Below are 16,228 nucleotides of genomic sequence, written 5' to 3' on the forward strand. Positions count from 1 at the left end.
AGTAACAGGCCTGGTTACCAGGTGTTTGGAAGGGTCTACACTTGGCTTTATCTAGCAAGGGGGAGGCCTTTTGCCCCGCCCCTTGGCATTGTTATAAAAAAGCCCTTTTGAATAAAGTTCTGGGCCAGTGAATAAGGATCCAGGTCCTCCCGAAGCTATCCTGTGTTTCTGTCTTTCTTCTTCTTGGCTAGGCCTATCATTCTAACCTAACATCACTTATTCCTCTCTCTTCCTCATAGAAACCCTGTAAAAGGTGGGGGCTGGTCCCCCATGCTCCCCCGCTGTTCAAAATGGAAAACGGTATGGATGACACATATGCTTGGCAAACAGGTTGGCAGTTCCTCCAAAGGTTAAACAGTTACTTCCAACCTGGCCATTTTCCTAGGCATAAAACTGAGAAATGAAAACACAAAAAGTTTATTCATAAATATCATTAAAAAACAAAAGCAAATCGTTATTGGGACTGGAGAGATGGCTCAGTGGTTAAGAACACTTACTGCTCTTGCAAAGGATCCTGCTTCAGTTCCCAGCACCCACATGGTGGCTCACAACCATCTGTAACTCCAGTCCCAGGGTCTGATGCCCTCTTCTGGCCTCCTCAGGCATTGCATGCACATGCTACACACACCAAGATTCAGCAAGACACTCAATACACGTGGAATTTAAAGTTATCAGCTGGGCAGTGGTGGCGCACACCTTTATCTCAGGACTCAGGAGGCAGAGACAGGAGGATATCTGAATGTGAGACTAGCCTGGTCTACAGAGTGAGTTCCAGGACAGCCAGGGCTATGCAGAGAGACCCAGTCTCAAAAAAGCAAAATCAACAACAAAAGAGTTATCAACCAGAAATTAGGAAAACAGAACTAATCATGGAAGGATGAGTGAACAAATGAACTGTGCTGTGTCAGGCCACACTGGATTCATAGCTGTTGACATGTTTTGTGACAACCATACTTATTAGGCAATGTCTGAAGTTCCCACTCTTCATATATGAAGTTTCTAATGTTCTATTTCCTATTACAGTTAGCCTTTATTCTGGCTGAAGTCTTTATTGGGTGTGTAGAGACCACTGAGATTTCTTTTTTAATATCAGATTGGTGTAATATGTAAACTAATACAAATCCCATAGTGACTACCTCACAAATAATTCAAGATTTTATAGTTTTAAAAAAAATACACAAGGACAAGCAAAATACTACCCCAAAAAAAGCTCATAACTCTAGTCATAGTTTTGTCTGTTTTGAGTCAGGGTCTCTCTATGTAGCTCTAGCTGTCCTCTTTCTGTAGACCAGGCTGACCTTGAACTCAGAGATCTGTCTCTGCCTCCTCCGTGTTGGGATTAAAGGCATGTGCCACTATAACCGGCTCAGATAGATTTTTATTCTTTATTTATTTTTTTTTTTTAAAGATTTATTTATTTATTATGTATACAGTATTCTGCCTGCATGTGTCCCTGCAGGCCAGAAGAGGGCACCAGATCTCATTACAGATGGTTGTGAGCCACCATGTGGTTGCTGGGAATTGAACTCAGGACCTCTGGAAGAGCAGCCGGTGCTCTTAACCACTGAGCCATCTCTCCAGCCCTATTCTTTATTTTTTAATTCTGTTTTATTTTGAAATGGGGACTCATGTGGCCCAGGCTACCCCTGAACTCCTGGTCTTGGTATGCAGCCCTGGCTGGCCCAGAAATATCTATGTAAACAAGGTGGCCCAAAACTCAAGGCCATCATCCCGTTTCTCACTTTGCACATGCTGGTTATGGGTTGTGCCCTGCAGCAGTGTGTTCTTGTGCCTTCATTTTCCTAACGGCTAATAATTGGTGCTATTATAAACGGTAATTTTTAAAACTTCCATTTCTTTCTTTCTTTCTTTTTTTTTTTTTTTTGTTTTTTTTTTTTGTTTGTTTGTTTTTTCGAGACAGGGTTTCTCTGTGTAGCTTTGAGCCTTTCCTGGAACTCACTCTGTAGACCAGGCTGGCCTCAAACTCACAAAGATCCGCCTGCCTCTGCCTCCTGAGTGCTGGGATTAAAGGCGTGCGCCACCACCGCCTGGCTTCTTTCTCTTTTTTATTATTTTGTTTTTTCAAGACACCGTTTCTCTGTGTAGCCCTGGCTGTCCTAGAACTCCATCTGTAGATCAGGCTGGCCTTGAACTCACAGAGATCCATCTGACTCTGCCACCAAGTGCTGGATTAAAGGCATGCACCACCACCGCCCAACTAAAACTTCCATTTCTTATAGTTTTGGTTGTGAGCCTAGCCTTTAAAGGCTGAGCCATCTCTCCAGCCCAAACTTCCATTTCTAAATGCTTATTTCTATGTAGAAATACAACTGTCTCTTGCATACTTGCTAAACTCAGTAATAGCTTTCATTAAATCTTTGATTTTTCAGGGCAGGCAATCACATAATCTAACCACAGGCTTCTTACTCATTTCTAGTTTGTGGGCCTATTTCTCCCTTTGCCTTATTAAATAAAGAACCTTTACAAAATAATGCATAGAATGCCTTGTTCCCAGTCACACACAGAAAACACCTTGACTTCACCAAGAGTGTGGCTCACTGTTGCATTCTGTAAATTCTCTTTATCTGGTTAGTCTTAGTTTGCTAAAGAGTTGGGGTTTTTTTAATTATTATTATTATTATAAATAGGTGCTGAATTTTCTTTTTTCTGCATTTTTGGCAAAAATTTTATGGAATATAATTCACATGCCATAACACTCATTTTTTTAGAAGTGTACAGTTCAGAATTCTCTTATGTTCACCATCATTTCCTGGACTTAGGATGCTATGGTCATTTATATATATTAATCCAGCGAATTGCATTATGATGTTTTTTTTTATATACTACCAGGTTTTATTTGCCTATTACAAATTTACAAAAGTCACAGTGATCTTATAATAAAATAACACCTTGAATTTACTTAGTATTTAGCAGTTAAGAAGGTCTTAAATGTTGCCACAAAAAATATCATTTAAGAAATACATAATCTTTTTTTAAAAGCCTTGGCCAGCATAGTGGTGCACATTTATAATCCTCAGAATTGCAGAGACAGAAGCAGGCAGAGGTCTGTGAGTTCGAGTCTAGCCTGGTCTACATAGCTGAGCTGCTTGCAGGTGAGCAAGGTTTACATAGTGAAACTGTCTCAAAAAAAAAAAAAAAAAAATCTGATGACTACTTCAGAGGGTGAAGCGCTTGCTTAGCACGTGGAGAGCCCTGGATCCAATCGAGGTTCTAAAAGCCCCTTGAAAAACAAAACCACACACAGCTAGGGGCAGAGGGGCCACTCAGTGGTTAGGAGCTCATACTGCTCTTGCAGAGGACTTGAGTTCTGGTGTCAGCACCTGAATCGGGGCAGTTGACAACCACCTCTAACTCCAGCTTCAGGGAACCTGACAACTATGGTTTTGGGGGGCATCCATACTCATTTACACATTTCACCCCATATCCCCCAGCCACATACACACAATTAAAAATGAATCTTTGCAAATAAAACAAACAAAGCAGCAGCCCACACGACACATGAGTGTGGTGGCACACTTGTCACAGACTGGGAGGTGGGAGAGAGGAGGACCAGGGCTCAGCACAATCCTCACTTCCTGGGGCCAGACTGAGTTCCGTGAGACAATGCCTCGAAAATACCAAACCAACCAAACAGAGAAGCCAGGTGAGCGACTCACGTCTACAATTCCTCCCAGTACACTGAAAAGCTGAGGCAGGAGGACTGATGGGAATCTGAGGTCCAGGCCCTAGCTTAAATAGAGAGAGTGTGAAGAAAGGAAGGAAGGAAAGGAGAGAGGGGCAGAGGGAACCAAAAACCAAAATAAACACAATAAAAAACTCACATTGGCTCTACAGATAAGCATTAAGGAAACTGTAACAGAACAAGGAGGTAAGCTTAAATAATTTATGTAACAGAAAATAGCTTCCCAAGTTGGGGATGGAGTTCAGTAGCAGAACACTGGACCAACATGAATTGAACAAGGTCCTAAGTTCAATCCCTGACAGAAGCAAACTAATTACTAATATAGTAATAGGAAGTACTTCAATAGCACGGTTCTAGTTGGCTGGTTTGGGGGCTTTGAATAGATACTCCAGAAACACAACATAAGGTGCTTAAGACAGGGCCAGTGATAGCGTGCTTGCTGGGCCTACCCAAGGCCCAGAGCTCATCTCCCTCAGTACAACAACAAACCAGAATGCTTAAGAGAGTTGATTTGCCCAGAGGTGGAGCTGAAGGTCCTAGGTAAGCTTCAATGGTGTGGTGAGTATTCCTTTTCTAATCAGCATTACAGAACAAAAATAGAAAAATTTTCTGAAGCTATTTTTATTCACATTTTACATAAGATTGCAAAATGTCAGTTATGAAGTATCAAAAACTGGGGATGGTAAGCCAGCCCATCCTCCTCCTTCACCCAGTGCTCTGCTCACTTCAGTATCCACACGCTAAGCTCCCATCTCAAACGTAAGATCTATAGGTGGCTGGCTCTTACTGTTTCAGAACCACAGAACTAAGGCAGGTGGTCGTGAAAGCATCATGCACCTAGGAGAGTAGACGGCATTTCTGCCACAGAAGTGGAAAAAGCATAGACATATTCTCATTTCAATGCAATTCATGCTAACGAATTGTGCAAAGAGGAGCTTTCAGGTTTTCTCAGAAGTAATGTCCAATGGATTTGAAAATTAGGTGACTAAAAAGGCTTATTGCATGGGAAATGGTTAAAACTGGTATTACTGAACTAAAGAAAAAATGCAAAACCTTTTTTTTCTTACAGAAGAGTATAAATGTTTATTTTCTGTATGATTTATTCTTCTGTCCTGTTTTTACAATATAGAAAAGTGTACTTTTTGAATAGCTCTAGTAAATATAATCTTTCTACTTTGGGATGTAAATAGGGCTTAAAAATTATATACCGAACCCTCCCCAAATAATCTTTTAAAATTGGTGACTTATGTGGCTATTAACTTTGTTCAGCGATGTGATGCAAATGCCTAATACAAAGGTTGTTCAGGGAGTACCAGACAGGAGGAAGGGCGTGATACTTCAGGAAGCTTCTGAAAAATCAAAACTAGTAGCATTTGATTGCACCTTCAAATTTTTACAAGCAAAACATTCTTAAGCAATGCCATCATACATAATCTACAATTATAATCAAAAATTCACAAACATTTTGCACACTGTATATAAATACACATCACAATGGTGCAATTAGAATTAACATATAATATATACAAAATGAACAAAGTTCAGGTTTAGACCAAAAACTTATTGCAGTCTTTTGAAAAATAACTTGATTAGATATTATTTTGTCCTTTTAGACTAATTTACATTTATACAAAGTTTACTTCGACACACTAGACTGAGGTGCTAAGAATGTCTGCATTATCTACATTTAAAGTCACTGCCCTATAATTTATAAATCCACACTTTAAAAGGAGGATACTTTAATGAATAACGGAATCCTCTTTCATTAATTTCTATTGCCTGTATCTTTCATGTTCATATGAACATATATACACACTTACATACTACATACAACTATAAAATCCTTGCAGGAAGGGTAATAATAAGCATATGCTAATAGTTACCGAGGACTAAGGTACCTTACAAAATGCCTCAATTCCAACATAGTTTCCCCCTTGTCATAAACTCAAGAGTCCTACTACAATAGGCTCTTAAGATCATACAGTCTTTAATTACTGAAAATGATTTAGGTTATTTTTGCAATTATGAGAACACACATACCTCAGCTTACCAAATCATTGGCTAAAAACAATGCTGAATTAAACTGCCTTTATAAAAAGTAGCTCACTACAATAGTGAAAGCTGCTAGGAGCCCATTTCAGTAAATTAGGTAATACATTGATTCAAACTTAGTTCCAAAAGTCTACAGAGAACTGTATGGATAAAAACTTCATCATACATGATCTCACAGCTTTGTGTTCTTGCTTCTCCATCCAAGTCAAATTTTATACTTGATGCTTATGAGTCCTATATTATCTTGGCATAAAATGTTTACTTCAATTCACACAATCTCTCATTTTAGAAGTTATCAATAATGACTTCAACAATTATTATAAAATATACCACTTCCTTCAAAGAAAATGAAGACATTCCAGAACATGTTAGCCATTCCTCATCAGAGACATACTGCCCATCCTCTGAAAATTACTGTCCCTTAATATTTTGTTTTCTTTAAAGAAAATACAACTTTCATATCTGAAAAGTGTGATGGGGATTGTTTCCCCTTCCAATTTCCCAAAGACAACAGACAGTATTCCAGAATCCACCCAAAAAAGCTGATTGTTCTTTAAAAGGATGGTGTTTTCTAGACAAAATATTATATGTTTCATTAAGAATCTGGTTATGTGGACATTCTACCTGTGAATATTCTGGATCTGGAGCCAAAGAATGGGTCCTACCCACGCTGCTTTGGCTCTGTCTACTGAACAAAGTCATACAACACCATACATTATAAAGGATATTACAATAATTTATGAATGTACTTTGTCAATAGAATCAGAAGGACAGAACATCTAATTCTTAAGAAACCCAAGCAAATTAAAAAATATATAATACAATAAAAGAAAAAATTTTAAAGAAAAAATTTAGAAGGGACAGAGGCAGAATTAACTAAGATTTAAAATGTACTAATTTCTTCATTTAAATTTTCTTCTCATTCAATACTAGAGTTTCAGGTCTCTTAAAACAAGGGCCGAGTTAAAATGCAGTAATTGTTAACTATCTTCTAGACAATCCAATGTCCTGGCACCTTAAATTCTCTGTGCAGCTCACGTCCGCCTTTTGTGCAGGAGTTAGCAGTGCATGGCACAGGGGTCACTTTTGGCTTTTCCTGCAGAGTTGATGACGCTCATCAAACACCGTCCAAACTCCTCAAGTATCATCCGCTCTGCCGCTGCCTTTGACTTCCCCTTCTTGTCTGCCTGCTCTGCCTGGGCAAGAAGGCAATTACACGTGGCTTCAGCTACTTCCTTAGTTACAAATGTAAATGGCAATCTGAAATGATTTTCGAGAGAGAAACACAGATGATCACGGGGTTGATCAGGGATTCCACTGGTACCTTCATGCTGCACCAGCATAAGGCACATCAGGGTTGTGAGTTAAACACATCCTCAAGGGCTCTAAGACACAGGTTTGGTCTCAGCGAGCTATCTAAAAAAGATTTACCAGGAAATACATTAAACATAAAAGACAATGTTGTCTGGCTAAAGAGAAGATGGACTCCTAACCTGTCCTGGGTATTCTACCTCTCAATCTCCCAGGATGCGAAGGCCCCACCAGTGCTGCCCTGGTCTCATGTCCTCTTTCTGACACACAGAGGAATTCCATGAACCTTACTGTGAACTAAAAGAATTACTGAAAACAAGGTTCTACCACACTCCCTTATATTGTTAGAAAGAAGAAACAAAAGCCCGATGCCTGGCACACACCTTTAATCCCAACACTCAGAAGACAGAGGCAGGCAGATCTCTTCAAGTTTGAGGCCAGCCTGGTCTACAGAGTGAGTTCCAGGACAGCCAGGACTGTTAAAAAAAGAAACCTTGTCTTGAAAAAATAGAAAAAAAAAAAAAGAAAGAAAGAATTTTGGGTATGGCATCAACAAAATCGAATGAGTATACTTGGCATAATTTTTCGGTTCTGCCTTTTTCTTAGTATGTTTATGTGTGTGACATTGTGCATGCATGTGTACATACATGCACATGTGGAGGTCAGGAGACAACTTGGGTGGTATTCCTTGGGCAGTCTACCTTGTCTTTTAAGGACTCAACTGGCCTGAAACTCATCAAGTACATTATGCTTGTTGGTCAGTGAGCCCCAGAGATTCTCTGTCTACCTACCAGAGCTAGGATTAGTAGTATACATCACCACACCAGCTTTTTTATTTTTTATTTGGTTTTTCGAGACAGGGTTTCTCTGTGTACCCCTGGCTGTCCTGGAACTCACTCTGTAGACCAGGCTAGCCTCAAACTCACAGAGATCACTTGCCTCTGCCTCCTGAGTGCTAGGATTAAAGGTGTGCGCCACCACTGCCCAACAAAATGCCCAGGTTTTTAAATGTGGTTCTGGTGATCAAATTCAGGTCCATCTTTACTGAGCTATCTCCCAGGCCTTATACAATTTTTCAAAAACACAGCTTTAATTATAGTGTGTAGCGCTTGCATTTCTGCGGGTTGAACTAGGACTTCCTCACACACACAAATGCTCTATCATTGAGCTGTATCCCCAGCCCTTTAGCATACAATTTTGTGTTTATATTTCCATCATGAACATTGGGGAGGCCTGAACTGTTTTACTGTAGTGATATCTTTAATATCCAGAGATTAGATTTAGTAATCTTTAAGTATCACTAATATATTTTAAAAATTAGGTATCTGCCCCTTTTTACATACTTCAGTCAAGAAAATTTTGTAAGTGATACTTCCGTTTTAAGAGGCTGGGGTGATAGCCAGTCTGACAACCAGAGTTCCATCCTTGGGCACATGAAAGGCAAAAGAAAGAACCCACTCCAGAGTCCTCTGATCTCCTCTCAATCTCTCTCTCTCCTCTTTCTTTCTCTCTCTCTCTCTCTCTCTCTCTCTCTCTCTCTCTCTCTCTCTCTCTCTCACACACACACACACACACACACACACACACACATACACACTCACAGGTAAGTTGGGTGTGGTGGCTCAGTGTGTTACCCTATTACAAATATTAAACCTTTCTTCAACATAAGTATTTAATAGGTCAGCGGTTCTCAACCTTCCAATGCTGTGGCCCGTTAATACAGTTCCTCATGCTATAGTGACCCCAATCATAAAATTACTTTTGTTGCCACTTCATGACTGTAATTTTGCTACTGTTATGAATTGTAATGTAAATATCTGATATGCAGGATAGTCTTAGGTGACCCCTGTGAAAAGGTCATTTAACCCTCAAAGGGGTCACCACCTACATGTTGAAAACCTCTGTAACAGATCATTTACAAGATTCATTCTCTTAATAATTTCTCAAATAAATCTCTAATACACTGTCTAATATAAATCCAAGTCCAAATGACTTTGTTAACAGCAGACCTTGAAAATCACTGGCAACAGAAATGCTTCCTGCAGTTACCACAAAGCTGAAACCAGATACATAGAGTGCTTTTCCCACCAACTAAGAAGTAACTAAGATAGAAAACACAGGTCTACCTATTTTTGTTCTTTTTCTTCTTATTTTTTAATACAGGGTTTCTCTGTGTAGCTTTGGTGCCTGTCCTGAAACTCACTCTGTAGACCAGGCTGGCCTTGAACTCACAGAGATCCACCTGCCTCTGCCTCCTGAGTGCTGGGATTAAAGGCGTGCGCCGCCGCCGCCGCCGCCGCCACCACCACCACCACCACCACCACCACCACCACCACCACCACCACCACCGGCCTATTTTTTGCCCCTTTTCTATTATTTATTTTAAACACTTTGGCATATATTCTTTGCAGGTAATTATGTTATATACTTTATATCTAATACCTTTATTTTTATTTAACTAATTAATTTTGCTTTATTTACTTGGTTTTTCAAGACGGTTTCTCTGTGTACCCCTGCCTGTCCTGGAACTGACTCTGTAGACCAGGCTGGCCTCGAACTCACAGAGATCCGCCTGCCTCTGCCTCCCGAGTGCTGGGATTAAAGACGTGCGCCACCATGCCTGGCTGTTTCTTTTCTGTTTTGTTCTGAGATGAGGTCTTGCTCTGTTGCACAGGCTGGCCTGGAACTCCAGTGCTTCCTGCCTCAGCTCCTGAGCAGCTGTGCCTACTGTCCGACTTAAGCGTCTTTACTCCAGCGTTCAGAGTCCAGGGAAACAGAAAATAATGAGACCACACTGTTCCAGTGCAGGATGGGAAAGTCTAAGACCACAGACTCGTCCCGGGAACTAAGGAAGTGAGGAGGAACAAGGAAAGAAGTGCTAACGCTGGCTTTCTTCAGAGTTCCTCAGATCACATACTTACCTCAAGTCAGCAGAGAGGTCCTGTCAATAGCCACAGCAGACTACAGCGCTTCTGTGCACTGTGCGGCAGTACAGACTGACCGCGCTTTCTCCTCACCTCACTTACAAGGTAGGAAAGGCGGAGGGAAACGGAAAATTCAGGTTGGCAACAGCGTAGAGTCCGAACTTAACCTTGTCTCCCTAGAAAGAAACCTTACTAAAAATGACCATCTGAGAACCAGATAAAAAGGCTTTGAGAAGTATTGACTCACTTTCCTCCTCCACTGTTCAGAGCTGGGGTCGGCCTCGTCAGCAGGTCTGAGATCTGAGAGGACAGCTTGGTCTTGGCTGCCGTCTGCTGCTGGACCCTCACTTCAGCGGCGTCTGCTAAGTGCATCAAGGTCTTCCGTTCTGGGCTTTCTTCAAAGTTCTTACAGCCAATGCATTTGCAGATTGAGGAACACATTATTTTAGCCTGAAAGATTTACAAAAGGGAAGTTTCCAAATCAAAAGCAGAAAATTGCTGTAAGTAGGTTGTTCCACAACAGGAAAGTACTGGCATTATCTTGTCAGCTGAGGTAAGCTTAGATGGAAGTATGCTCTGCTAACAAAGGCTGTATCTGTGGATGAATCAAGGATTAGCTGAGAACACTGCTTCACTCAAGGCCTTCGGCTCTCATCCACTCTGACTACAGATAGGACTAACATTTTCTTCAGAATGAATATACGTAACACACAAAAACATTTTTAAAAGGTCACTAAGAATCCAACCTCAATCATGTCACCATTAACACACCAGTGACCTCACACTTATGCAGATAAACTCACAATTTCACATTAAAGGGATTTCATGCCTGGGCTTGGTCAGATGAAGCACAAAGACTCTCATGAATTTGAGGCCAGCCTAGGCTATAAGTATGAGACCTTGTCTCAAAAGGACAAAAGGAGAAAAGGGGGTTTCATGCATTGTTTTTCCTCCTTCGCTCAATCAGTCTCAAGCCCTTGGATAATCCAAATCCATAAACCAGTATGCTCCCTATGTAAAAACATAAAGTATATTTATATAAAGACAGACTGAAACTAGGTAATGGCCCACCTCTATAAACCTAGCACTTGGAAAACAGAAGCAGGATGATTAGTAGCTCAAGGCCAGCTTGAGCTATACAGTGATTGAAGGCCAGCCTAGGCTACATGAGACCCTGTTTAAAAAAAACAAAAACACACGTACACACAACAAATAACTAACTCACCCCGAAAACCCACACCTTTGGTACAAAGAGCAGCTGACAAACACAGAACTCTCTCTTTCAGCTTGTCTTACAGAATCCCCGCCTGCTCTGCTGCGCCTCCTTTCCTCAACTTCACAACTCTGTCTCCTCCAAGCCACCCAGCAGGGCTGACCCTGGCATGATGTGCCACGGTTTTGGGTCACTCATCCCCTAGTGGGTGTTTGTTTACAGTTCTTGGGGAACAAAGCAATTCATAAAAAGAGTTGGCATTTTTGTTTGTTTGTTTGTTTTGGAGGGCAGAGTATCCAAGTACAACTTCTATTTCTCTGAACTAGATTTTTTAGAATAGACTCTAGGTCAAAGCATATGTGTCCTTTAAGTGAAGTGGTGAGGCTGATTCTCATACCTCACCACCAATGTGTACATTAAGGCTTTCCAGTATTTCTACCAACACAGGCACTGTAACTCTTTGTACTATTATCCAAAAGAATTTTTTTGATTATTTTTGATACAGGGTCTCTCTACATAGCTCTAGAACTCACTCTGTAGACCAGGCTGTTCTTGAACTCACAAAGATCTACCTGCCTCTGCCTCCTGAGTACTGGGATTAAGGCGTGCGCCACCATCCTGGGCTTCCAATGTGATGTGGAGGGTGTAAACAGCAAAGCGCAGCCGGGCAGTGGTAGCACATGCCTTTAATCCCAGCACTCAGGAGACAGAGGCAAGGCAGGTGGATCTCTGTGAGTTGGAGCCCAGCCTGGTCTACAGAGCAAGTTCCAGGACAACTAGGGTTGTTACACAGAGAAACTCTGTCTCAAATAGTGTGCATGAGTGTTTTGCCAGAATGGATGGATGTATATGTACCATGTGCATTCCTGATGTCTGAAGAGGCCAGAAGAGGGCACTAGACTGCCTGGAACTGGAGTTCCCTATCTTTTGCTGATTTAGGGCTTTTGTTTCTTTGTTGATTTTGGGAGACAGGTCTCACTGTGTATCTTTGGCTGGCCTGGAAGTAATATAAAGCAGGCTGGTGCTGAATTTCTAGAAAGCCACCTGCCTCTGACTCCCAATTGCTGTGATTAAAGATGTGTGCCACCACATCCGCCCCACCTCCTTTTTTATTTCTTGGAGTCAGGGTCTCCCTATGTAGCCTTGGCTGGTCAACCCACTATGTAGACCAGGTTGACCCAAATGGGATTAAAAGCATGCGCCACCATGACTGCCCAACTCCCTCTTTTCATGAAATCAAGCCTCAGTATGTATTCTAGGCTAACCTTGAACTCACAGTGATCCCTCAGTCCCCTGAGGTCTGGAATTACAAGCTTGCATTACCACACTTGGCTCTTCTTTTAGGTGTTTTTGTTGTTGTTGGGGTTTTCTGGACAGAGTGTCCTAGCTCAGGCTGGCCTGGACCTCAATTCCATCCACCTGCCTCTACCTCCTAAATATTGGGATTAGAGGTATGTACCCCATAGAGTTAGAGAACTGAGCAACATCCTCAGATTCCCCCAAAGAATACTTATTAAGCACCTAATGATAAAGAGAAGAAAAACCTTGGCTTTTCAACAGAGACATATCAACAGTAGAAATTTTGGTTTTTTTCTCTGTGTTTATGTGTGTGCATTTGTGTGTAGCCACGCACGTGAAGGAGGCCAGAAGGAGTCAGATCCCCTAGAGCTACACTGTGGTTGTTATGAGCTGTCTGACGAGAGTGCTGGGATCAAAACTGGGATCATTTTGGAAGAGCAGGGAGCATTCTTATCCACTGCACCATCCCTCCTGCTCCAAATTTGAATTAGAAAGACACCAACAGAGCTCAGGAAAGAAATTATAACAATATGCTGTTGTGGGATGTTCAATCACACTGTGAACCCCAAGTTGCATTTGCATTAATTAAATAAAATCAACCTTGGTGAGAAGGCTCACTAGTTGCTGGCTCAGCAACTAGTTGACAGAAAGTAATCATAGAGAGCCACAGGGAGTTTGGAAGATGGACAGAGAGACACACAGAAGTGGTAGAGAGGGACTCTGAGTGTGGTAGTCTTTTTTGGTTTGGCAGAGCACTAGGATGCTTTCTTTCCGAGACACTGAGGAAGAGGGAAGGTAAGCTAGTTGCTCCTTGAGCTCTCTGAGCTAGCAGGTTTTCACCCCACCCTCTGACTCTCGAGTCTTACTGATATTTAGTGAAAAACTACAGATGGCGGCAGCGACAGAGGCAGATCCTGTAGGATGTCAAAGTTCTGGGCAGCTGCTTGAGAAGCAGGCCAGTAACTGCAGAGGCGCAAGTACTAGCTGAAACAGCAGTAGGTTCAGGTGCAGCCGCCGAGCCAATGGGAAAAACAATATGTTATCTATTTAGCTTTGTTAATTCAGCCTCCCCAGAAGTCAAAGCAGAGCTGGGTAACACAAGAAAGGGCAGAAGCATTTAAACAGCATGCAGAGTCACACGTAATCAAATAATCCTTGAGGATAGGTGAAATAAACTTGAATGTGCTGTCCAGAGGTAAACCAACAGGACCAAAAACCAATTCAACTGTATGTCAAGGTATCAACAAAAGCCTCAAACTGCTGAAAACATCACCAATCCAACTGGCCAATTAACCACTGCTACTCATTGCTTGATATGTTCCTAGTTTTTCATTTTCCTGTTCTTTTTGTAAATGAGTTTTAGATTGACAAATCAGCTGTTAAGCAGAATGTCTGTCAGGATATAGTTGCTAACACTTTCTAACCACCCCACTGTTTTTTCTACTTCTACTAATCTATAGACTGTTACCAGCTCAACTGAATGATTAGGTTCACATACTGTGAGGTTCACATGAGCAAGCTTGTCCTGACTGCTCTGTGCCATAGACACAAATGACTGTGCCCCTCGGACTTTGCTTTAGAGCAAAGTCTGTCTTCTCTTTTTTCTGTAGATTTGCTCTAATGGCTTTCAAATTCAAAATGGTACACTTGTTTCATACATATTCATTCCAAGTTTTCTATGACATGGTTTATATACACAAGCCAAATGTTTTATGAGTTAGTCCAATGAAAAAGTAAAAATATTCTAGCATTGGCTGAAAAACTGGCTTGCTGGATTTCAAGAAGTCACAGAATTAAAAAGTTCATATGCTTTCCACTTCAACTGACTGTGGGACTAACACATTAGTTCCTACTTTGAGAGAAACTGACCTTTTAATTATATTATTCATTTTCGACAAATACATACAAGTTGGGCTTGTACATTCTGGGCAAGTGCTCTACCTCTAAGTTGTATCAACCAGCACTTGACTTTTTAAATAGTAAATTCACAAAGAATACAGCACACAAAACCTTAATATGGTTAGTTTTATAGGGGAGAAGGTAATGGAAATGCAGGAGATATTTTTCGAAGGAAGGGTATACCCATTAGTAGTATGATTTTGCCAAATGAAAGAATAGGCTTTCTGTCAAAATTGGGGGTGGGGGGAGTTCCCCTTTGAAAATGACATTTGAAAGATTGAAAATATAGAAGAGATAAACTATAGGAATGACTCAACCAAAGGGTTAATATCAGGCACAGGCAGATTGTTACATTTAAGCTTTGAAAATAAAAAATAAGTTTAAGACCCTGTGTGAAGCAAGCAGCAGATGATTTTACACGTGACCTGTAAAGACAGAGCGGCAAATACATTCTCCAGAGAAAACAGCAGCAGGCCCAGAAACAAACCCGCAGGCCGAGCACCACGGGAGCAGTGAGCAGCTCACGGTAACCAGTGACTCAACCACACCAAGCCGTGTGCTCCCTCCTGCATAGCAGTCCTCCTCAAGGGCCTACTGGTAAACCAGCAGTCAAGACAGCTTTTATTTCAGGGTTACCCCAGAATGCAGGCTACTTGGTGTCCACACATATCTAAGAAGTCCACGGAGGGAGCTGGGTGGATAGTACTGTATGTGACCCAGAAGTTCTGCTGCAGGCACTCTGTGCCAATGCTACTATTTTAAGTGAGAAATTAGTATACTGGTATTCTGATTGACACACTCTCGAGTAACAACCATTAATTAAGTCATAGACTCGTAGCTCAGATAATGAAAGCGACCCCATTTGGAATAATGAGTCTAAGGAATGGCTCTTCTCAAGCCCTGTCTGGAAGGTGCCAGCCTTTCCTCCAAGGGCCCTGCACTAACTGCATGTTTACAATTCTAACAGTACAGTGGGTTGCCAGTCCTGAAGTAACATTTCCAAAAGGTGGCTGATGACCTCCCACCACCAGCATCTTACCTCGTAGCACTCACAGTAGTTTTTCAGACACCCTGACCGCTTGCAATTACACCCTTTGCTGTGCCGCCGGTCAGACTCCCCCTCCTTTCCTTTCCCTATCTTCGGCTTAAAGGCTTCCGGATTTCTATCAAGGCATGCCTTTTGGAACAAACAAATACCAACTGAGGTTAAACCATAGATTCAATTTAAGTATTTCAAAAGTAAAGAATTAGTATTTACCTTTGTAAAACAACTGAGTTCTTTAAAAATAGGTAAAAGATTTTTGTAAGTTAAATGAAAAGAATCACCTTTATTGCTTTTTGTCTTTCATTTTCATGTTCCAAATTGTTGTAACAATTGGTACAATTGCAGTTGTTGCAAAACTCACCATTTGCAAAGCAATCACAGTATCTGAAGATAAAAACCAGTATAAGTATAAGATTAAAAAGTCATTTTAAATAAAATAGCAAATAATTATACATACACATACCTTCTACCTCTATGATAAATGTCTTACATTTTAGGAATGGTCTCAGAGCTCCTTAGACACAGGATTAACAACCGCACATACAGATTGTCAATCACATATGAGAGCTCAAAGTCTGAGCCACCAACTCCTGGAATTTCATCCTAAAAACTTAGTCAAACTAACAGATGCCAACACAAGAGCTATGTGATTTGATGTGCCCTGAAGTGAGTTATTTCAAAATACTGAGCAAAAGGAGACTGGCTTCATTCTTACTACAGACTCGCAGGCACTGGAATAGTGCTGCTTGGGATCCCAAATCTTCAATAGATCCAGTACATTT

The 16,228-nt window shown here is 41.2% G+C and overlaps 1 protein-coding gene across 10 annotated transcripts in view; it reads right to left on the reverse strand.

Moving 5' to 3' along the window:
* Positions 1-4,211: 4,211 nt before the first annotated feature.
* Positions 4,212-16,228, reverse strand: part of Lin54 (lin-54 DREAM MuvB core complex component) — a 72,935-nt gene continuing 60,918 nt past the window's right edge. For 5 of the 10 annotated variants that reach the window (XM_059274790.1, XM_059274791.1, XM_059274788.1 and 2 more), the window contains 4 exons: positions 15,728-15,830; positions 15,441-15,578; positions 10,238-10,440; positions 4,215-7,015 (listed from right to left, as the gene is read on the reverse strand). In XM_059274790.1, coding sequence (XP_059130773.1) covers positions 6,814-7,015; positions 10,238-10,440; positions 15,441-15,578; positions 15,728-15,830 — 646 coding nt within the window. In that variant the 3' untranslated portion in view covers positions 4,215-6,813. Of the gene's footprint in view, positions 7,016-10,237; positions 10,441-15,440; positions 15,579-15,727; positions 15,831-16,228 lie in introns of all 10 variants that reach the window. The other 5 variants (XM_059274795.1, XM_059274796.1, XM_059274794.1 and 2 more) reach the window with 2 other exon arrangements.

This window comes from Peromyscus eremicus, chromosome 10 (genome assembly GCF_949786415.1).
Source record: "Peromyscus eremicus chromosome 10, PerEre_H2_v1, whole genome shotgun sequence".
NCBI classification, from domain to species: Eukaryota; Metazoa; Chordata; class Mammalia; order Rodentia; family Cricetidae; genus Peromyscus; species Peromyscus eremicus.